Below are 23528 nucleotides of genomic sequence, written 5' to 3'. Positions count from 1 at the left end.
GAACCATTTTGGGGCAGATTTCGCTAAAGCAGAGGTCGCAAACTTGTGCGATCTACCCCATCAATTACATGTCACCCGCCACTTAATATCCAATTAGTTCTTCTCACTTTTTGCAGCTTAAATATGTTTTTATTGCAAATTCTGTTAATAAATGGTCATGATTATCATTATTAAGATATAATCATTTTAAGCTTAACCCCTACTACATTTTTACGACTTTTTTACTAGGCTGACCCCTCCAGACCAGACTAGATGCTGATTCTCAACCCCTGCCCTAACTTCTCCTTTTAAGGTTAATAAAATCACAGAATAATCAGGAAAACCTTGAGCCTCCATCTGATAATATCACGGTGATAGAAAAGAGTTTGAATGCTTTCACTGACCTTGAATGTCCAGGCTGTAGGGGTCTTTCACGTGAATGGCAGGATCCAAAACTTTATAAATAACCTTGAATAGGAAAACAGGATTATTATTCAACTGGAGAAACTGACAGAGAAAGAAAATCCTATTAGATTCTGGGGATAAAAAGACATATACTGGCAGCACACGCTCACACCAGAGTCCATAGAGAAAATCTAGGATTTTAGAGCTGCTGCTCTACTGCTGCCTCGTTTGGTAACTTTGTGTCACTTCATTTAATCTGAATAAAGCTTTTCAAACACATAAGTCACCAAATAACAGATTTAAACTAACCGATGGAGGCAGCAGAGAAGGAACAAATCCTGAATGCTGAGAAGTAAAATCGTGATTTTCTCTATGGGCTTTGGTGCAGGAGAGTGAGCAGTTTACAGAGCAACAAAAAGTCCAGTTTCCGGTCAGAAAAGTCTGTCTAACAGCAAGATTAAGCATATTATCCAATATCTGCAGACATGACAAGATGCCCTTATACGACTCAATGCAGATCTGATAGTTTTATCTGATCATTTGTGCATTTGATGGACCGTTTACCTCTCCATTGGTAGAAGGCTCAATGTCGGAGTAGCGCTCTTCGCAGATGATGTCGTTGATGTGGTGCAGGCCGTTGGCGGCGACGCCGGGAAACATCCTGGTGCAGTTAGAGGCAAAGTAGCGGTAAGGGCGCCACGTGCGGCCAAAGTCGGCCGACCGCTCGATGATCATCGCCGCGGGTCGGAAAGTCTGAGGAGGAGGAGGACAGAGACACAGAGACACAGAGACACAGAGAGACACAGAGACAGAGAGACAGAGAGACACAGAGAGACAGAGTCACATAGACACAGAGACACAGAGACACAGAGTCACAGAGACACAGAGACACAGAGAGACAGAGTCACAGAGACACAGAGTCACAGAGACACAGAGTCACAAAGACACAGAGACACAGAGACACAGAGTCACAGAGTCACAGAGACACAGAGTCACAAAGACACAGAGACACAGAGTCACAGAGACACAGAGTCACAGAGTCACAGAGACACAGAGACACAGAGACACAGAGACACAGAGTCACAGAGACACAGAGACACAGAGTCACAAAGACACAGAGACACAGAGACACAGAGTCACAGAGTCACAGAGACACAGAGTCACAAAGACACAGAGACACAGAGTCACAGAGACACAGAGTCACAGAGTCACAGAGACACAGAGTCACAGAGTCACAGAGACACAGAGACACAGAGACACAGAGAGACAGAGTCACAGAGACACAGAGTCACAGAGACACAGAGTCACAAAGACACAGAGACACAGAGTCACAGAGACACAGAGTCACAGAGACACAGAGTCACAGAGACACAGAGTCACAGAGACACAGAGTCACAAAGACACAGAGACACAGAGACACAGAGTCACAGAGACACAGAGACACAGAGTCACAGAGACACAGAGTCACAAAGACACAGAGACACAGAGTCACAGAGACACAGAGTCACAGAGACACAGAGTCACAAAGACACAGAGTCACAAAGACACAGAGACACAGAGTCACAAAGACACAGAGTCACAAAGACACAGAGACACAGAGTCACAAAGACACAGAGTCACAAAGACACAGAGACACAGAGTCACAAAGACACAGAGACACAGAGACACAGAGTCACAGAGACACAGAGACACAGAGTCACAGAGACACAGAGTCACAAAGACACAGAGACACAGAGTCACAGAGACACAGAGTCACAGAGACACAGAGTCACAAAGACACAGAGTCACAAAGACACAGAGACACAGAGTCACAGAGACACAGAGTCACAGAGACACAGAGACACAGAGACACAGAGTCACAGAGACACAGAGTCACAGAGACACAGAGTCACAAAGACACAGAGACACAGAGACACAGAGTCACAGAGTCACAGAGACACAGAGTCACAAAGACACAGAGACACAGAGTCACAGAGACACAGAGACACAGAGTCACAGAGTCACAGAGACACAGAGACACAGAGACACAGAGACACAGAGAGACAGAGTCACAGAGACACAGAGACACAGAGTCACAGAGACACAGAGTCACAAAGACACAGAGACACAGAGTCACAGAGACACAGAGTCACAGAGACACAGAGTCACAAAGACACAGAGACACAGAGTCACAGAGACACAGAGTCACAGAGACACAGAGTCACAGAGACACAGAGACACAGAGACACAGAGTCACAGAGTCACAGAGTCACAGAGACACAGAGAGACAGAGTCACAGAGACACAGAGACACAGAGAGACAGAGTCACAGAGACACAGAGTCACAGAGACACAGAGACACAGAGAGACAGAGTCATAGAGACACAGAGACACAGAGTCACAGAGACACAGAGACAGAGAGTCACAGAGACACAGAGACACAGAGTCACAGAGACACAGAGACACAGAGAGACAGAGTCACAGAGAGACACAGAGAGACAGAGTCACAGAGACACAGAGACACAGAGACACAGAGAGACAGAGACACAGAGAGACAGACTCACAGAGTCACAGAGACACAGAGACACAGAGACACAGAGTCACAGAGACACAGAGTCACAGAGTCACAGAGACACAGAGACACAGAGTCACAGAGTCACAGAGACACAGAGACACAGAGTCACAGAGACACAGAGAGACAGAGTCACAGAGACACAGAGACACAGAGAGACAGAGTCACAGAGACACAGAGTCACAGAGACACAGAGACACAGAGAGACAGAGTCACAGAGTCACAGAGACACAGAGACACAGAGACACAGAGAGACAGAGACACAGAGACACAGAGAGACAGAGACACAGAGACACAGAGAGACAGAGAGAGAGCAGAAATCCCATCAGGATTACTGGAGAAGATTCAGCCACACATTACGTTGACATGACAACACCGAGTTACTCCATGTTTGCTTCATTCATAATAATAATCTGGTGATGATGGATTAATGTCGGAAAATTGCTGCTGTGTCCAAAACAAACACAGACGCAGACAGGTGAGCACCTGGGCTGGAAAAATACACATTCAAATATAAAAGAAGTTTGTATCTTTGAAGTGTTTGATCTTTATTTCACTTCACTTTGTGTAAACTGTGGTCGCGGCAGAATCCTCTTTTACAGTGAAATTAGCGAGTATAGACTATAGGTTGTTTTTAGATGTGAGCGAGGAAGCGTTCACATTTGTAACCAGTGTTTGAGCTTCACACCTGGGAGCTGCTCAGACGACTGAAGTTGCTGCAGCTTCACTGAATTAATTCAATCTTTACTCTTAGCAATTTACAAATTTTACAAAATGAAGAAAAAATGACAAAAAAAGAAGCTGTTTCCCTGTTTTCCCTGTTTTTGCCGTCAGTGTCTCCTCCGACACTCTTCGGCAAATTCATGTTACAATCAAAACATTCCGAATTTTTCTGCTTGTTAACTTTTTCTGCCATTTTCTTCCATTGAAAATAAACGGTGATAAACGCTCTTCTCCCTGAGATCTGACCTGGGGGCGGGGCTAGAGAGACCAGACCACAGCAGTGAACTAAACGAGCCATGTCTCACATGGAGTCAGATCCGTAGGCAGGTTACCACGGCAACCAGGGTAGCAAATTAAGCACTGTTGTATGGTCTTTTTAAAAAAAAAAAAAAACAGACAGGAGACAGGTTTATTCTATTCTATGATTTAAATGTTGCACAAAACATACAATTATTTGACAAAATTCATGTAATTGTCACATTGTGGAGGATTTGAAGGACCTGTGTGTGTGTGTGTGTGTGTGTGTGTACCTTAAACTTCATGATGAGGTGAGTGAAGTGGAATTCAGCCTCCAGGTTCAGTCTGATGCTCACAGTCTCCAGTCCTGTGGAGGAAGTGACTGTCAGTCAGCTTCAGTGTATCATACTCTCATCCCCTCCTGTCACTCTCTGCTTGATGCTTGACTGTAGACATTGTCTGTCTCTACTTTACAAAGGCTCACCTGATGAAATCTATATTATATTAGTAATATGTTCCCATGTTCATCTCACCATTAGACAACTTTTTTTTTTTAACTGTAAAGTGAAGTCTGTTTCATTTTGAAAAGCCCCCCCCCCTCTGCCAAAGTCCATTGAGAAAACACACGCACACGCACACACACACACACACACACACACACACACACACTGTACACACACACACACACACACGCACACACCGTTGACAGACTGCCACCAGGTGTTGTCTCCGTTCCTGTCCATGAGGTAGATGACGTTTTGGATGCGATGGCTGTTTCTGTGGTGATAGGAGTCGTAGCGATGCAGCGAGTTACACTCGAAGCATTTGTCTGACTCCTGTTCGGGGAAATAAACACTTGTTTTAGTCATGATGATAAAAAAGAAACAATCACGTCATGAACGCTGGGCTGTTTTCTATAATTCTTCTAATTCCATTTGTCATCGATCAATAAGCTTGATGATGTCATGAATGAGTTTCTTTCACTACTTTTCACTTTCACATTAGTTTCTCCAGTTGTAGGAGTCAGTGATGCTGAGTCCACAGAACCCTCGAGTCAGTGACCAAACACAAACGCTGTTTGTCAGCAATTATCAATCGTTTTTCCACTTTCTTCTGGGGGTTTTTGTGTCTATTTACCCCAAAAACCTTTTTCTGCTTCTAACTTAACTTAACTTACTTTTTACAAAAACAACAGGAACAGTAAAAAAAACAAAAAAACAAGTTGAAAAGTGATTATTTGGGAATTCAATTTTTTCCGTTGAAAATGTACAGAATTCTGGTCTCGACTGGAAACTCCTTATTAGAGACTTTTAACAGTTTTAAAATTTCTCTGAAGACATGGCTGAAATCTTGTATATAGAACATCACATTTATTATGTATGATGTTTATTTTCCCTGTAATGTTGTTGTTGTTGTTGTTGTCTTGTTACAGATATTGTCTGTAATGTTTAGTCTGTCTTTTACTGTCTTTTAACTCCCTGCCCAGGGACCACAGATGCAAATTACTACTATTGAAACTATTCAGCTAACTCTGGTATAGACCTGGTTCTGCACATGGTCCCTGTCAACTAAACTAATAAACTAAAATAAACTAATATGAGTGACTAAAAAACAACAGCAAGTGGAAAACAATAGTTGAAAATTGCTTAGTTGAGTCAGCAATTTTCATCTTCTGTTTTCCTGTTTCTGCCGTTTAGTTTAGTTTAGTTTAGTCAAGACTTGTCCTTTTTCTACTTGAACCTTCTGATTATTATTATTTTTAAACGTTTTTCTGTTTCATCTGTGTGGTCGACAATAAACCAGGGCAGAAAAATCCATGAAACCAGACAAAGCAGAGAAGACGAGTGTGGAGGCAAAGAGCCTGGGAAAGAACGCAGTGAGAGAGAGAGAGAGAAGTTTAAAGAAAGGTGAGATACATGTGAATAACACAGTGAAGAGCTCTGAAAGACCAGAGAGGGGGGCCCACAGAGAGGGGGGCCCACAGAGAGGGGGGCCCACAGGGAGGGGGGGCCCCACAGGGAGGGAGAGCTGGCACAGACAAACACTGTGGATTCCAGGGCCAGTTTTTTCTTAATGAGGCCGTCGTCAGGGAGATTAAGCAGCTGACAACGACGCGGCTGTGGAAGTGACTCGACCGAGACGTGAGAAGTGTGCTGGATCAAACCAGCCACCAGTGAACCCTGATCACTGTGTGTTTGTAACATGCATGAATGTGTCCATCATCACCTCTGTGAGCACCGTGACTCATGTCCTCCCTGTCCACACTGTGTATATCATCATGTCCACGTCCAGCGGACAGTCGGACTGAACCGTTAATCCAAGTTTTATGGACAACGCAGCCCTGCTGTGATTTTCAAATCGCAAGGAAGCGAATATTTCTTAAAGCCCAAAATGTGTCAAACAACCATTTACTATATTCTATATTCTATCGATATTCTACAGACTGAAGAAATCACACAGGAATCATTTGAAATAATATAATAATATGAAAATGAGAATAACGATGTAAAAATGACCATTCCCTCTCAATTTCAGTCGAAAAAAAAATCGCAATTTATTTACTCACTTATTTATTTATTTATTATTATTATTATTACTTTTTTCTCCTTAAGTAGGTGTGTGTGTGTGCGTGTGTGTGTGTGCGTGTGTGTGTGTGTGTGTGTGTGTTTGTCCTCGTCCTGACCTGAAGTGGGTTTGTGGGCGGGTAGATGGAGATGGTTCTTGAGCAGCTCACTGTTTTATAATTGTATTGTTTTTGCCTTTTGTAAATAAAAAACGCAATTTGATTAATTAATAATTCAAGAAAAGAATGAGTGTTATTCAAATGTATGTAATATATGACAGTGGTTATTTTGGGCTGTGAATAAAGTCTAAAGGCAGAGGTGATTCTTACGTAGGAATGATTATTTTTTCCCAGGTTAGAGTTCACTAAAGATACTGTGTGGTACATTTCCACATGAAGGAAATAGTCTATAACAAAAAACTTCATTAAATAAAGTTTAGCTTCAAGTGGAACTAGAAAATCAGAAAGTTTGAGTTTAAGTGGTTTTCACTGTTCGGCAGCAACTCCTCAATTTTTTTCCACAAATTTTCTTTTAAATTATGAGAGCAACGTGGCTTCCACTGTAGAATGTATTTATAAAAGCACTTTACATTTCTAAAGCACTGTAATCACAGATGTACTGTAGCACGTCCAGTTTAAAAAAGATCTAATGCAAAAATCAAAAGGTATAACAACCTCTCACCGGGTTTATATTTCACAAGTCCACGAGAAAACTTTGAGCATATTTTATTTTTGAGAGACCTGAAAGAAATCTTAATCTGTGTCTTGCACTAACATCTTCAGCGATTCACCTCAGAATAACTTTTATCTTCTTTCCTCGGTTTATTCCGTCATTGTAACGTACGCTTATTCAAATAAAGCTGAATAACGAGCTGCAGCTGAATAAACAGCTGCAACGAGGCGTCGATGTCACGCGGCGCCTTCATTTGATCCAACACTGTAGCCAAGGTAAGTCCGTGTTATTGTCATTAACTTTATTCAGTTCTACATGAGGAGGTGAAGATAAAGTCATTATAACCAGAGCCTTTTAGTGATTTTAGTCCGACAATGTCAGTAGAGATTACGGCGGCTTTGGGTAAAAAGGTCCAGAAAAGAACGCTAATCCTGTGCGAATAGACCATTAGTATTACATCACTCCACCTCCCCATGTAAAACTAATCCCGTCAGAAAAGGCCTATTGTCTGGAAGTTCTTTGACCCTAACCTCACTGACACTTTTGCCTAATTGAATTGAAACATACCGGTTGTGTATCTCTTCTCCAGCTGGGAGCGGTACATTAGCGGTACATTAGCGGTACAATAGCGGTACATTAGCGGTACATTAGCAGTGCATTAGCGAACTGAACTTCCGCCCCACCAGTAGGTGGAGCATAAAGCTCACTCACCAAGCAGAGAAAACACTCTGACAACAGAAGAAGTCGTCGCCAAGGATAATCATCCGAGCCTCGGACCGGCGGACCTTTCAGCTGTGAGCCGCTAGAACCAGAACTGTCCAAGGGAGGTGTATCGTTCTCTTCTTCTTTGGTAGGAATGCGTCCTATAACCTGTGACCAGACTTGTACTGCCGCCCGATGGCGAAGTCAGACACTACAGGACCCTGACGCACGAGTATACCAGGGTCTGAGGCATGTGCATGTACAGTGTCTCTCGGCGTCTGTTCTGCATAGACCACGTCGACATACATCAAGCACCGCGACAGCAATCAAACAGTAGACACACGACAACAATCATCTGAACAATCTGAATCTCAACATGGTTCTGTGACTTTGAGGATTCCAAGGACCGCGTGGGAACCCTGAATTCTGGAGTCAAACAGACCAAACCTGAGGCCCTTTAAGGTCTAGACAGCATCTCTGAAAATGCACTGCTTCTCCTGAGAGGTAAACAACAAAAAAAGGTAAAGGAAGAAAGAAAACTGCGCCTGAAAGGCAAGCAAACGTAATCCGATCTCACGAGGAACAAAAGCAACAGCGTAGAAGAACCTGTGTCTTCCACGAATGATGGATGGACGTCTTGACGTGCAAATGCTTGGTGTGGGCCCCTCATGTGGCTTCTGACAGAGCAGCGAGCGTCGAGGGGGGGTGGAGGTGGAGGTGGAGGGCCTCCCACCAATCAAACTGTGTCAATCATGTTCACCTGAATGTTGACACTGTTGGACGTTCCTGTCCTGAGGACATGGAGGTGCAGGTCGCCGCACGCCTGTGCACACACACACACATGAACTCCATGCTGAAGCTTAAAGCAATCGTCTCTTGCTGGTTGTTTAAAAACTGTTCATCTTATTTCTTGGAATTCTCTCAGCGTCCTGATCACCATGAAAAGTTGGCAGAAGAGAGAAAAAGAGAAATTCCAGAGTCACTTTCTCTATCATTTATCTTCATCAATCGTTCTTCTTTTTATTTTTTGTGTTCAAAGCAATTTTTCACACTGCATTTTAAAAGAGAACATGTCGGCTTCTTTATCTCATCACTGAAAAGTGATGTTTCTGTAACACTCACTCTCCTCGCACCAAAGTCCAGAGAGAAAACCAGCGATTTAACTTGTGTGGACACCAGAGCTGTTTGTGTCACTGAGGTCAATCTGAAGAAAGGATTTTTAATCCCAACATTACAAAATAACACATTTGAACTGCAGCAGTGCAACAACTGCACTGTGAGGTCACTGTGGACACGTGACAAAGATGAAGGTGTGGCGTCAGCAATAACGGACAGATGAACAAATGAAGATGGAAGAGTGTAAAGTGAGACATGAAGGCAGATGACAGCATTAAAAAGAGTGAACAAACATGTCGACACACTTTTCTTTGGCTCCGACTCGTATAAAAATCAGTGTAGACGATTAGTGATAATTGATTTGGCATTGAACAAAACCAATGTCTTATATTATAAATTGTAGTAATATACAGGGCTGCAACTAATGATTATTTTCATAATTAATTAATCTGTCGGATTATTGTCTCGATTAATTGTTTTATCCATAAAATATAATAAAGTTTTTAAAAAATGTTAAAAAAAAAGTGTGTTTCTCAAACGTCAAAATGAATGACTTTCAATGAGTTCTTTGTTATATGGAGCAAAGAAAGCAGAACATTATGAGAAAAGAAAACTCTTAAAAACTCTAATGGACAAAAAGAGGGGGAGGCCAGCGTGTCTAATAATAATAATAATAATAAGAATAATGTACCTGACGATGTTATTAACTTAGCAGCGTGTGTCCGTGTGAAAGCTCACCTGCAGGTGGCTGACAATGCAGTACTGCTCCGGCCCGTTCAGACCACATGTGGACGAGGCAGTCAAGTTAATGGCACGACCAATCAGAAGGTTTCCCGTGGCGGGGTAACAGCTCCCCTCCGTGCAGCCGTGAGGGCCTGATGGAAGCTCCTGGCCAACGACGCCCAGTGCTGCAGGAGAAGAGAAAGAGGAAGGATTATATATAATATATAATAATTAAATATCATTGTGGTCATTTGAAGTTCTGAAAATGTGGTGAAAGAAAACGCACACATGGTGAGCTTATATAAGTGTTACATTCAACCACTGAAAATCGCATCTTTCTGTTCAGGAATGCAAGTCAATAACTATAATTTGACAAGAAATAATAATGTGCTTCACTTTTTTTTCAGTTTTTTTTTGTTAAAAATCTCATTTCAGTTAAAGAGCTTTTTGAAAAACACTCTAAACGATGATCAAAATAGCTGATGATTCACTAAAGAGTTGACGATGAATCGATGAATCGATGCAGTTTTCAGCTGAAGAACTATTTTCAGGTCCACACTGCAGACTTTCTCATCAAGAGTCAAAGAATGTGAATGCTAACCCTAACCCTTCAGATATGAGTCACAACACACACACACACACTGACACATTTGAAGCAACATGAAGGAGAAAGGGTTCCCAGCTCCCATTCATGTGAGTTAAAAAACCCTGAGTGCTCAGAGTGATGTTGGGGGGCAGAGAGGGAGGTTTATGTAAACCTTTCATCCCGTTCATGAACAGAAAACAGAAGAGCGGCAGCATGTCGAGGCACGACGGGGAAAGAAATGGATGCTTTGAGAAGGAATCAAAAACATCCTCCTGGACAAAAACATGCACGTCTGCGTTAAACAGGCTCGTGAAGCAGAGACGTTCTGAGCTTGAACGTCAATTATTAAACAACAACAACGACAGGAAGACGTAATTCCCTCTGTTTGCTCAGCACAGACTCCACTGGTGTTAAACATCCGCCCTCTGTGATTCAATCAGGGACAGATCGGGCTAATTACAGGTCTCAACAATCCCAAAACTTCCTGAGTGCTTCCTCTGATTCAGTCACATAGACTACAAATAAAAAAAATACCTGACGTTACTTATATACAAACTCCTGTACTTTAAGAACTGATTAGAAGTTAAAAAAAATAAAATAAAAAAAATCTTAGATTAGAGCTCACCTCCCTCCACAGCTGAACAGTGGTAGTTTATTTTATTATTATTTTTACTTAGATTTTTATTTATTTGCAGCTTCATTCATACACACACAGAAGCTAACAGTGGACACATGTTATTCTGAGAGGGATAACTGACTAAGAGGCAGGTTTAAACATCACAGTTTTTCCAGTGCTTTCTCATAACCCCGCCCAAAAAGAGAGACCAAAATGAAAAGAAGATTTAAGCACTTCAATTAAGATCAATCCAACAGAATTAAAAAAACAAAACAAAAAAGGAACATAAAAAAAGAAAAGGGTTTGGTCTCCATGGAAACTACTGGTCAAAAAAAGAGAAGAGGAAAAACTCTGCCTATATTAGGGCCAGGTTTTGGTCTCCATGGGGACTGCTGGTCCTGACAAGGTCAATGTTTATGCACGGTCCTGAAGAGGTAACAAATACAAAAACACACACAAACTTGTTTTTCACAGACGTAATGCATACCCTAGACCCTTACTCTCACCCTAAAACCTGGTCTTAACCCTGAAAAAGCCCTTTAAAGTTGTGGGACTGAGACAAAATGTCCTCACAGAGATATAAATACATGTTTCTGTCATAAACATGTATTTAAATGTGGACATACTCTCTGTCTTACAGCTTTAAACTACAATTTTATAATGACATACAAATACAACAATACTGTAGCGCGCACACACACACACACACACACACACACACACACACACTCACACACACACACACACACACACACACACACACACACACACACACACACACACACACACTCGTACAAACATCTTGGCTCCAGCTCCAGTGAAATATTTGACATATTCTGAGCTTTAAAACCGCCTTGAGGTCATTGTTTGTCAAACGGACTATAAGCCAGAAAGGAAATACCACGTAGTGCACGAACGTCGTTATTATTATTATTATAATATACATGATACTTTATAGAAACAGGGATCAGTGTATACAATGAGACACACGTTCACATGTAGTCAGGTGTGTTCCGTCTGCACAGCTCTGTAAAACCTGTGGACTGTAGATAAAGATCAATCACACCCTGAGCAAACATTAAAATACGAGGCAGCGCTGAAACCCGGCGACGTGATACAAGACTGTGCACGGAGGGGAACAGCATGAAGGAATGTGGCGTATGTTGATATGGTAAATGAAAGGGGCTGCAGTTTCCTTCGAGAAGAGTAAAATACCTGTTTGTCCTTGGTAAAGTAAAACCAACACACGCACCCACCTCCTCAAAGAGTGAGTGCTGTGAGTGGGTTTCACCCGGAGTCATTGTACAGGTATGAGGTTTGCACAGTAGGTTCACTCACTGGTCAAAGAAGCTTGTCCGAGACGAGGCGTGTTTACATACATGTTTAGAACACAGTCATGTCACTCCTGGAGGAAATGGACTCATATTTAGCTCCAATTCAACTTGATTCAGCATTTTTTTCAATAAGTTCACATGGTATTTACATGCATTTCTAGATGCAGTCTGGGCACTGAGGGAGACCGGTTTGGTGGGCTCAGGATTGGGTCTCTGCTTTTTGCAGATGATGTAGTCCCGTTTGCTTCAACTCTCAGTGGAGCGGTTGGGATGAGGATCAGCACCTCCAAATCAGAGACCATGGTCCTCAACCGGAAAAGGGTAGAGTGCCCTCTTCCGGTCAGGGGTGAGATCCTACCCCAAGTGGAGGAGTTTAAGTATCTAGGGGTCTTGTTCACGTATGACGGAATAATGAAGCGGTAGCCAAAAGGCGAAGCTCTCAATTTAACGGTCCACCTACGTTCCTATCTTCACCTATGGTCACGAGCTGTTGGTAGTGACTGAAAGAACGAGATCACGGATACAAGCGGCCGAAAATGGGTTTCCTCCGCAGGGTGTCTGGGCTCTCACTTAGAGATAGGGAGGTCGGTCATCAGGGAGAGGCTCAAAGTAAGGTGGCTCAGGGACCTGGTAAGGATGGACCTAACCTGGACCCCTCCCTGGTGAGGTGTTCCGGGCATGTAACTCTGGTAGGAGGCCCCCCGGGGAAGACCCAGGACTCGCTGGACAGACTCTGTCTCATGGTTGGCCTGGGAACACCTCCCCATTCACCCGGCAGAGCGCGACGAAATGGCTGTGGAGATGGAAGTCTAGGCTTCTCTTCACAAGCGGCTACTCACGCGACCCAACCTCGGATAAGCGATAGAAAATGGATGGATGATGATGATGATGATGATGATGAGCCCTAATGACTACCCTATAAGTCGAGTGTTTAACACAAGGTGACAGCAACTGATGGCGTTTGAATGTGTATTTGTGTAAATGATTAAGAGTGTGAGGTTCCTTGAATGCATCTCGTAGCTGCAGCTCTAAGCTCAATAATGCTGTGAACCCCAGAGAAATAATAAAAGGGACAATTACCCTCTGATCCCTTTCAGTCATGATCATAGCTGAGAGTCAGAATGAAGATCGAAATCTGGTTTTGAAAAATCCCAATAAGTGCTAATAATGGATCCACAGACAGCATTAGTGGATACACACACATACACTGGTTTACACCGGATAAAGTGGTTTAGGTGTTCAGTTACACTAATTCGACCAGGGTGTCATCAAATGACAGGAACAACCAGACGGTCGGTAATTGCTTGAATTATTTGATTGGAATTTGTTTTTTCATTCCAGCAGCAGTTCATCATCATCATCATCATCATCATCAGTTCTTTCTCGTACCAAATGTGTTATGACATCTTCATCCTCGCATGCTGCTGTCGAGACACGTCCGCCCTTCAATACATAATTCACACCCAGTTCTAATTAGTAACTCGGGGTTGTGTTCTGAAGTCGACCACACTCGCGTGGAATGTCGCCGAGGCTCCAGTGAGCGGCTTTCTGTGTCCAGTCTGTCAGAGGCTGAGGAAAGCACACGGCGTTTGTGTTGAAAATTACAAGGCGATGTTGTCACCTCACATGCAAAATGATCCTATTTTAAAAAGAAAAAGAAAAAGAAAAAAAGAAAAAGATGCTCCTGACACCTGAGAGGTAACAGCAGTGTTCACCCGCCCTCTCTGTGTGGGCCGCGGGAGGAAGAACGGCAACCTGTCCCGACTAGCAGGGAGAATGTGCTCTGATAATAGTGAGTGAGTGTCTCACTACACATTTGTGCCTGCACTTCATTCATAAACAAGAGTCTGCTGTGGGATATTTGTGATTCCGTGATCATGACGTCTCTGCAGTCAAATGTCACGTGAATTCGTCCGATTTGACTCTGTTTTTCAAGGACTTGAAATGATCCCGTCAGGTGACGTGACCCAACCTGAGGCGTGATTCATCGTCTTCTGCTGTTTATCACTGGTGCATGGCTGCTAATGAAGCTGCCAACCTGCACTGCAGCTGATGAGGGAGCCACTGAGCTGCATCATAGTACAGTACGGTGGCCTGGAAGTGCAAACCATTATGACAAATCATGAAACACTTTTAGCAAAACCCAAAACAAATGAATAAATGTCACAATTCTTACTGAAATGGATTTTCGAAAATAACAAGTTTACAAGATGCAAAACTTTCAATTCCCGAAACAAATCTCACAGATGTTGTTGATCAGCCAATCTTATATAGCACCACTTCCTTTAAACCTGGCTTTCAAAATAAGAGCCACTGACTGTCTTTTTACTAGTTCTAGAGTTTTGCCGTAACATTCACCGTATTAGTTGGCCCTATAAAATAAAATGAATGCTTTAATGCCTCGTCTTGGCAGTTTATATGTTCAACAGTGTGTTAAATATTATGTGTCTTACCGTCAAAGAAAAGAAAAAAAAGAATTGACTCACTGGGTCACGTGCAGGTTTTGGTACATTCTCCTTCCGTAAGGACTGTGGCTTTTGTAAATTTGTAAAAGTGTTTTCACGTTTTGTATTGATACTCTGCACTTCCTGGCCACCAAATCACAGCCTACGATTTAATAGCAAAACATTCCTGTTCCATTAAAGCGTTCTGCTTCAACCAAGTGCTGTCATAGCAACCACAATTATGAATGACGGGCATCTACTTACACGCTTCAAAAATAAGGTCTATAATGGAGCTGGAATCTCGGTCTCTAGGAAGCTGTAATTTCAGATTCTGCCTTCCACGCATCAACTCATCCCTCCCACCTGTTGTTTCCTTCCTCTTCTCCTCACCTGCAGCTCATTTACTCATTAGTTTCCCATGAGTCTGTATATTCAACAATCCACAATGAACTGATTTTCCTTCCTGTGCTTTAAACTGAACCAGAGCTGAAGCCAGCAGTACAGACGCTGTTTGACAGCAGCTGGTTTACGACAGCGTGTGATTAGAACGAAGCACGTGTCTATGAAAGCGACACCTCATGCACACAAAGGAAGCGTCGCAGGTGAACACACGCCGAGGCATCTGCGAGCGCTATGACAGGAATGCAGGAACGGAGTGGAAAGTGTTATTTATGAGAGAAAACAGTCCAGGTGTCAGTGCTGTGGACACAGACGGTGGAAACGCATCACTCGTCGCGACCGCTTCACAGAAATGTTCCACTGCGATGGAAAGCTCTCAGAACTCACTGTCGTGTACGTGAAACATGGGCTTCTTTGCTTTGTGATGCTAGGAGTCAAAAGTTAAGTGTCTGTATTTATGTTAGGTCATGATATATATATATATATATATATATATATATATATATATATATATATATATATATATCTCAGATATATATATCTATATAACAAATATCGATCATTTATTTAATGAAATAAATAAGTAAATAAATCCTCACACTCCCTCAGTCTCTCTCAGACTCCCTCACACTCCCTCAGACTCCCTCAGTCTCCCTCAGACTCTCTCACACTCCCTCACACTCCCTCAGTCTCCCTCAGACTCTCTCACACTCCCTCACACTCCCTCAGTCTCCCTTACACATCCTCACACATCCTCACACTCCCTCAGACTCTCTCACACTCCCTCAGTCTCCCTCAGACATCCTCACACTCCCTCACACTACCTCACACTCTCTCACACCCCCTCAGACTCCCTCACACTCCCTCACACATCCTCACACTCCCTCACACATCCTCACACTCCCTCAGACTCCCTCACACTCTCTCACACTCCCTCAGACTCCCTCAGACTCCCTCACACTCTCTCACACTCCCTCAGACTCCCTCACACATCCTCACACTCCCTCAGACTCCCTCACACTCCCTCAGACTCCCTCACACATCCTCACACTCCCTCAGTCTCCCTCAGAAACGACCTAAAATCCTATGTTTTCCTCCTTTTAAAGTAGTGAGCAAATAAACTTGTGTCTTAGTTAGTAAAATAATGTCTTACTGAACACAACAAGCTAAATAAATGCACCTGTAGTACAACTGAACCTGAACCACAGGAGAAATAACTTGAATATTAACTGAAAACAGCAAACATGCGACATCATTTACTCTCGTTTGACAACATTTTAACACAAACTTTAGACAATCGTTATCCTCTTATTATCAGTATTCTAACGACATTGAGACATCGTTGACGATACAAAGTGACTGCACTGTTATCTTTATGTGAGCGAGCATGCAGATGAATGGACTTTGACTGTGTTCACTCCTATTACCATACCATAGCTATTAGTCACGCTGCAGGACACACTTTAAATATTCATTTATAGAACGGGCGAGCTATTCATTCCTATAAGTGTGAAATAATAATTATTTAGTCTGGACTGTTGTCATGGTTCACACGACCCCTGTCATTTAAAATCTCACCTAAGACGTTCACTTCCAGTTCTGTGGCGTAAACACAATCCAGTACAAACACCTGTGGTCGCGGCTCAATCCCGTGATGAAATAATAAAGGATTAGAGGTAATGACAGTGTAAAGGGAGAGCGTGAGGAGTTTTCCTTTGGATGTGAGGCGGCGGCAAAAACAGCAACAACAACCTCTACAACATGGCTGAAAATCTACACTTGCGTACGTCTACAGTGTCTTTAAAATACGATCACCACTTCTTCTTGCCAGTAAACAGCCAAGTAAACAAGTTTGAAAAGCATTTTCTCTCCCACACCAAACCCCATAGAGAAAATCAGGGACACGGGAGCTGCTGCTCTACTGCTGCCACGTTTGGTAAGTTTGTGTCACGGGAGTGAATCCCAAGGATGGATTTATGACACGGAAATCACAGTATTTTGATTTTTATATATCACATTTGAACTCACTGATTATTATTATTGTTATTATCTTTTTCAGCACCGATCAACTTCCATGCTTGCACTGTCGTCTTGTCATGTTTTGTCTTCTTGTCCCTTTGTCAACCACACTCATGCGATGACGAGCTGTAAAAAAAATCCTTTTGTGTTTTACACTATATGGCAATAAACCTATCATTGATCCTTGCTCCTTGATCATTAATGAAGGCAAAACCAAAACTCAATCTGTCCTGATGTAAAATCTCTGGTTTTCTCTATGGACAAAGTTCAAAGCCACACAAACGGTGTGTAAATTTAAGGTAAAATTATTGTTGAAGATAAAAAAAATGACACTTTCTAACTGTGTGAAGTGTAGTTTTTCATTATAACACAATGACCCTTTTATACTGTTGATATCAGGAGCTGGTTCATCATCATCTTCATTATAGTGGCCCACCATGGACAAACACATCTTTTGACTTTTAACTGAAAGATACAAAGTTTCTCCAATTGCTAAAATTTTACTGTGTATCTTTAATGTATCTATAATTCCAAAATCTACGTATAATTCCATAATCTATTTATAATTCCAAAATCTACGTATAATTCCATAATCTATTTATAATTCCAAAATCTACGTATAATTCCAAAATCTACTTATAATTCCAAAATGTGATTGGTCAGAGAGTGTCGTCACTGAAGAGTCTGACACAAGAATCAAAGTGAACGATGCTGAACTGTAGATTAAGATTAAAAATACTTCACAATCCCTGAAAACATTAACGTTAATCTCCAACATTTAGCAAAGGAAATGTGAAACATTTAGTGATCGATGGTGAGCAGGATCACATCCCAACGTTCAGTGGTATTTCAGCTGAGTGTCTGTGGTCTGGTCATGCAGGTACTCAACAAATCTTTTTAATGAACTGATTCTAATGATTCAGTTACACCCAAAACGACTGCTTTACAAGTCACTCGTTTGTGTGTTTGCGTCGCGTATAAAACCACGTCACTGCAGGTTCACCCAGCCGTTGCTATGACGACCCCGACCACACTGAGGAGGAACTGTGAAGTCATGGAAAACGACGTGATTGATACCAAACCGAGCTGAGTAGGAAAGTGCCATTAGTGTCTGTTTGAGTATCTCAAACAATCAAATGACCTGTAAAAAATGACCAACTTTAGTTTTACGACTTGACGAGTTCAGTCTCTAGTTGCACCTGGAGACACTAGAAAAACCTCAGCTTCAATAAGTCATATCAATTCTCCACATCTGTCAGATAACGTCCTCACAAAGCTCGCTTCATATAAAGTCACACAGACACAGACTCACCCAGCAGGAGGAGGCTCAGCGTCACAGTCATGACGGACATCTGGACTCAGTCTGGACTCAGTTTGGACTCAGTCTGGACTCAGTCTGGACTCAGTCTGGACACACGGACACCGAGCTGGTTCTGGCTGTAACGAGCAGAAATGGTTTATTTATTTCATGAAACACCTCCAGTTTCACTGCCACAGGAGAAGAGAGGGGGAAACGTTCAGGGTCATCTCTGTCTGTCTGTCTGTCTGTCTGTCATCCAGTCACAAACACACAAGTCAAGACGTTTACAAGTTTTTATATAAAGGAAACGTTTGTTTGACGCCATTAAAAACACATATTTTTGCAGCAAAATTACACCATTGAAGACAAACTATGTCCATAAAATTGCTGATCTGTTCTGACTGATCCAGGTTTGAGTTTCAAAGCAGGTGAAGTAAGATAATCCACTGTCACTGTGACCAGGGAACCTCTGCACATGATGACCACATGATAGCACAACGCTCATATTCAACTATGAGGGATTAAAATCCCTTTTTGTTTCATTTAAAACACTTTAAAAGTGTTTTTTACTTATACTGAATGTTACAGTTCAGGTTTATTATGAAGAGTCTGCATGAGACACTGAAAACATGTCTGACAGCTGAGACACAGGGTTCCTCTAATACAGGGGTGTCAAACTCAAACGACCTGGGGGCCAATGAGCATCTAATCTGGTCAAGCGAGGGCCGACATAGAGGAAAAAAAGGGGAAAAAACTACCATTTAGTAGCCGGTGGGAAATATAAGATATTCATTATGACATTAGACAGAAAGTGCTTGTTTTGATGTAAAATGATTCACAATAAAAACATATTTATGATGCACAAAAACTTAAACTTAAGAATTAAATGATGACGAGGATAATTGTGATTAAAACAGCTTAAATATATGTCATTTCATGTTGAGTGTAATACATTAAGTAAAGCAAGGATTACAACCGAATGTCTTATTACTATTATAAAAATATTGAAGGCAAATACATTTAGTTTTATATTCTGTGTCTATTCCATCACCTCGCAGATCGGAGGGCCACATGTGGCCCCCGGGCCACCAGTTTGACACATGTGCTCTAATACAATCTATATTTGCCTGAATCTACAATATCTTATCTTTATCTTGTATTTACCAAAGAAACCAAAGTATATGTAGCAATTATACATCTCAGAGACACAGGAGTAACTGATCGACTGCTGCCTCTTTATGGACGTTCATATATGTTATTTTGAATTGTCTCCTTTGGATTTACAGCAGCAGTGACACAAACTAACCAAACAAGCAGCTCCTGTGAGCATGGGAGCTAAAATTGATGATTTTCTCTAGGAGACAGAGCAGTGAACAAACTTCAGTTTCCAGCCTAAAAAAAGTGGGTAAAATGTGTGTTTTTCCTTGATTGTGGATGAAATCTGCATCAGAACAACACAACAAACAATCCTTCTCAGATTACACTGAAAGAGCTAATCTGACACGTGAAAAGTATAATTATCCTCTGAAATGAACTACGTGTCGCCACGATAATGAAAACTCTGGCGTTCCACTGCTCAGGAGGAAGAAGAAGAAGAAAAGCACACTTGCTTCACTATGTGACACTTTCTGTTACACTTTAACAGAGTTTACAGTTTAGCCACGGGTCGACCTACAGCCGCGCTGACAGCACAAGGTCACGTTTTTAATCTCTGCTTCACTGCCACAGTGGATTAGAGGGGGAAACACAAGAGTTTAGGAAATCTGCTGCTGCTGCTGCTGCTGCTCTTTACAGGCTGAAGTTTAAAGAAATATGTAGAAATAAATAACTGTAAGTGTGTCAGAAAGTCAGGAATAAATACTCACACAGCTCCCTCGCTCTCCTCTGCACTGCTCACTCGGCCTCTCCTCAGGCCACTTTTTGCTGGACAGTGTGTGTGTGTGTGTGTGTGTGTGTGTGTGTGTACGCATTAATGTGTGTGTAGATTCCCGTATTCCGGCGTGCACGTGCAAAAAAAAACCCTCTGGACGCCGCTGTGTATATTTACGCATGCATGCACATGCGTATGCGCTCCAGAATGTCTAAAACCAACTTGAAAGCACAACCGCGATGTAAAAACAGAGGGAACGCCACCAGCCAATGAGAGCGCAGTATAATGCTAGTGACTCCCCCCCCCCCCCCAAACACCACACCACCCCCCCCCCCCCCCCGCAGCTCGTCACTGGGGCACTGGGGTGAATGGGCAGCTATTCTTATTCTAATTCCTCTGTCACTCTGAGGGCCACTGGCTGAAAGAGGGGAACGGTCTCCAGGCTTTTGGAATGCACCACTTTTCTTTCTTCTGGACATGAAGGGAGAGAGTGGAGAGGAAGACACAAGGAGAACAGGAGGACCAAGAGAGGGGAGGAGGAGGAGGAGGATGGAAAAATGGCAATGAGGAGAGTTGGAGATAAACAGAGACAGAGACACTTTGGGGTGAACAAGGCCACGGAGATTTAGGGCAGCATGACAATCACACACACACACACACACACACACACAGAGTGCTGTGATGTCAGTGTCCAGCAGATAAAAGCTTCACCTCCCACTCAACACCAACACAAGAGCGAGAAGTTGGACAAACTCTTGACTGGAGTGGACTAAGTTAAAAAAGCACTGACAGAACTAATAATTATTATTATTATTATTATTGTTATTATCTGTTCCCTTGAAGTTTAACGTAATTAAATAACATCTTTTGTTTCTGGAATCTGGAATCACAGGGTAACTCATGATACATGGTCTAAGATACCAATAATATCACGATACAACGATTCATCGGGGTATCCGTCTAACTGAAGGAGGCAAAGCGTTAAAAGTGGAGAATTTCTCTATTTATTCACAACATAGAGGTCAAAGGTCACAGGGAGGTTTCACCTCATAAAATCTGTATTTGCCTGAATTGACGATATCTCAAGAATATTTTTGCAACTTTATTTTGCATTTGCACAGAATTTTCTGACCAAACAAAAACTCTCTCGCTCACACCAAAGTCCATAGAGAAAATCAGGAATTATTAGTGCTGTCAGTTAAACGCGTTATTAAAGCGCTAACGCACACACATTTTAACGTCGTACATTTTTTTTATCGTGAGATTAACGTTCTTTTTGGCCGAGAAAACTTTGTAGTTTTTTTCACGTGCTGTTGCAACAACTAGTAACGATAGAAAAACCACAACACCACACTGGACCTAGCTAGACCGAAAACAACACAACGCTGCACACACTTGTTTGGGCTAAAGAGTCGTAGCTAACGCTACGTTCGAGTGGATGGCGAGCGCTGTGCGCTTCTCCGTATCCAACACAGCCTGGATCATTTCATCCAAGTCATGATGTCTGCAGTGTTACCAACCAAGCTGGCAGACCCCCGAACCGCAGTAAGACCTCCAAAGACCGCTAGCTCCTTTAGCTCGGATTAGCTTGTTACGGCAACACATTAAACCACAGGACTTTACTCACACACTGCAGGTGATACACAGCCTCTCTTATTATTGTGCGACTCTCACAATAAGAGGAATAACTCACAATATGCAGGTGACAGAGATATTGTCTCAATAAAGGAAGTGATCCACTTTTCTATGTTGATAAGAACATTAAAATGAGAACAAATAATGGGGCAAAAATCAAGGGACGTTTAGAATAGATACAAATGTGCGATTCATCGCGAGTTCACTATGACATTAATGCGATTAATCGCGATTAAATATTTGAATCGTTTGACAGCACTAGTTGGGCCACACGGTGGTGTAGTGGTTAGCACTCTCGCCTTGCAGCGAGAAGACCCGGGTTCGAGCCCCGGTTGGAACAAGGGCCTTTCTGCATGGAGTTTGCATGTTCTCCCCGTGTGTGCGTGGGTTCTCTCCGGGTACTCCGGCTTCCTCCCACAGTCCAAAAACATGCAATGTGGGGATAGGTAAATTGGACACTCCAAATTGACCATAGGAGTGAGTGTGAGAGTGAATGGTTGTTTGTCTCTATCTGTGTGTGGCCCTGCGATGGTCTGGCGAACTGTCCAGGGTGTACCCCGCCTATCGCCCGATGTAGCTGAGATTGGCACAGCACCCCCCGCGACCCTCTGGCAGAGGATAAAGCGGTAGATGATGACTGACTGACTGACAGCACTAGTAATTATACATCACAGAAACACAGGAGTCACTGATACACTGCTGCCTCCTTCTGTACGTTCAAATATGTTATTTGCAACAATTCTGCGTTTGAAATCCTTCTTTCTGATTTAAATAAGTGACAAACTCAGCAAACATGGCAGCGGTTGATCAGCAGCTCCTGTGAGCACGTGAGCTAAAATGACTGATTTTCTCTATGGACTTTGGTGCGGGAGAGTGAGCAGTGAACACACTTCAGTTTCCAGCCAAAAAAGTGGGTAAAATGTTTTGTTTTTGTCTTGAGTGTGGATGAAATCTGCAACCTGTCGTGACACCACGGGCAGAGACTGTTCACGTCAAACAATAAAACAATAAAATAAAATATAAAAAGTAGATATTGATTGTATGGATTAAAGGAGGGAGATTATGTTTGAATGTGTTGTGTTGCTTCAAATCCTCTTCACAACACGATTGCAACCAAAGACATTTTTTGGGAAAAGTCTGATGCAGAGCGATCAAGACCAGAGTGAACATCTGTGCTGTGTTTGAACGTGATGCCACATGGTGGCGCTGTTTCTACTCGACAGGCAGCTTCACTTTATGAGAGGATGTGTTGTTTTTCATCGTCACGCTGTCCAAAAAAGTTAGCGTCACCGAAAAGTGGCGAAAGTTACTGATGCAGCGCACTCTGTGCTCGTTGCACCTTCCTGTGCTCTGGAGGCGTGGCTTCAGAGGGAAGTCTGGAGAAAGGGGCTTGGACGTTTTAGCCTACCTTTAAGTGGCTAAAATAATTTTTGTCTGTGTCCTTACTGGTTTTCAGTGTCTCAAGATGGATCCTGTATGAGGACAAAGACCTTGGACTCAAACACACACACACACACAGTGACGTCAGTAAGATAAGAGGAAACTCGTAACTTCTCTGCAGTCGTCACAGTCCAGAAATCTGGAGACACCAGTCCAAACAATCCCAGACTTGCATATTGTTGAACACCACAACACGATAAGCTCCACTCTGTGT

The 23528-nt window shown here is 42.6% G+C and overlaps 1 protein-coding gene across 3 annotated transcripts in view; it reads right to left on the bottom strand.

Moving 5' to 3' along the window:
• lamb2l (laminin, beta 2-like) overlaps positions 1-23528 on the bottom strand; it is a 60403-nt gene that overhangs the window by 26839 nt on the left and 10036 nt on the right. For 2 of the 3 annotated variants that reach the window (XM_058642708.1, XM_058642710.1), the window contains exons 2-7: positions 18382-18506; positions 9687-9856; positions 4595-4730; positions 4188-4261; positions 949-1137; positions 384-447 (exon numbers count right to left, since the gene is read on the bottom strand). In XM_058642708.1, coding sequence (XP_058498691.1) covers positions 384-447; positions 949-1137; positions 4188-4261; positions 4595-4730; positions 9687-9856; positions 18382-18421 — 673 coding nt within the window. In that variant the 5' untranslated portion in view covers positions 18422-18506. Of the gene's footprint in view, positions 1-383; positions 448-948; positions 1138-4187; positions 4262-4594; positions 4731-9686; positions 9857-18381; positions 18507-20234; positions 20437-23528 lie in introns of those variants that run through there. The other variant, XM_058642709.1, reaches the window with a different exon arrangement.

Source organism: Solea solea, chromosome 11 (assembly GCF_958295425.1).
Source record: "Solea solea chromosome 11, fSolSol10.1, whole genome shotgun sequence".
NCBI classification, from domain to species: domain Eukaryota; kingdom Metazoa; phylum Chordata; class Actinopteri; order Pleuronectiformes; family Soleidae; genus Solea; species Solea solea.
Note: the sequence above shows the minus strand (reverse complement) of the source record. Positions and strands in the feature narration are given on the sequence as shown.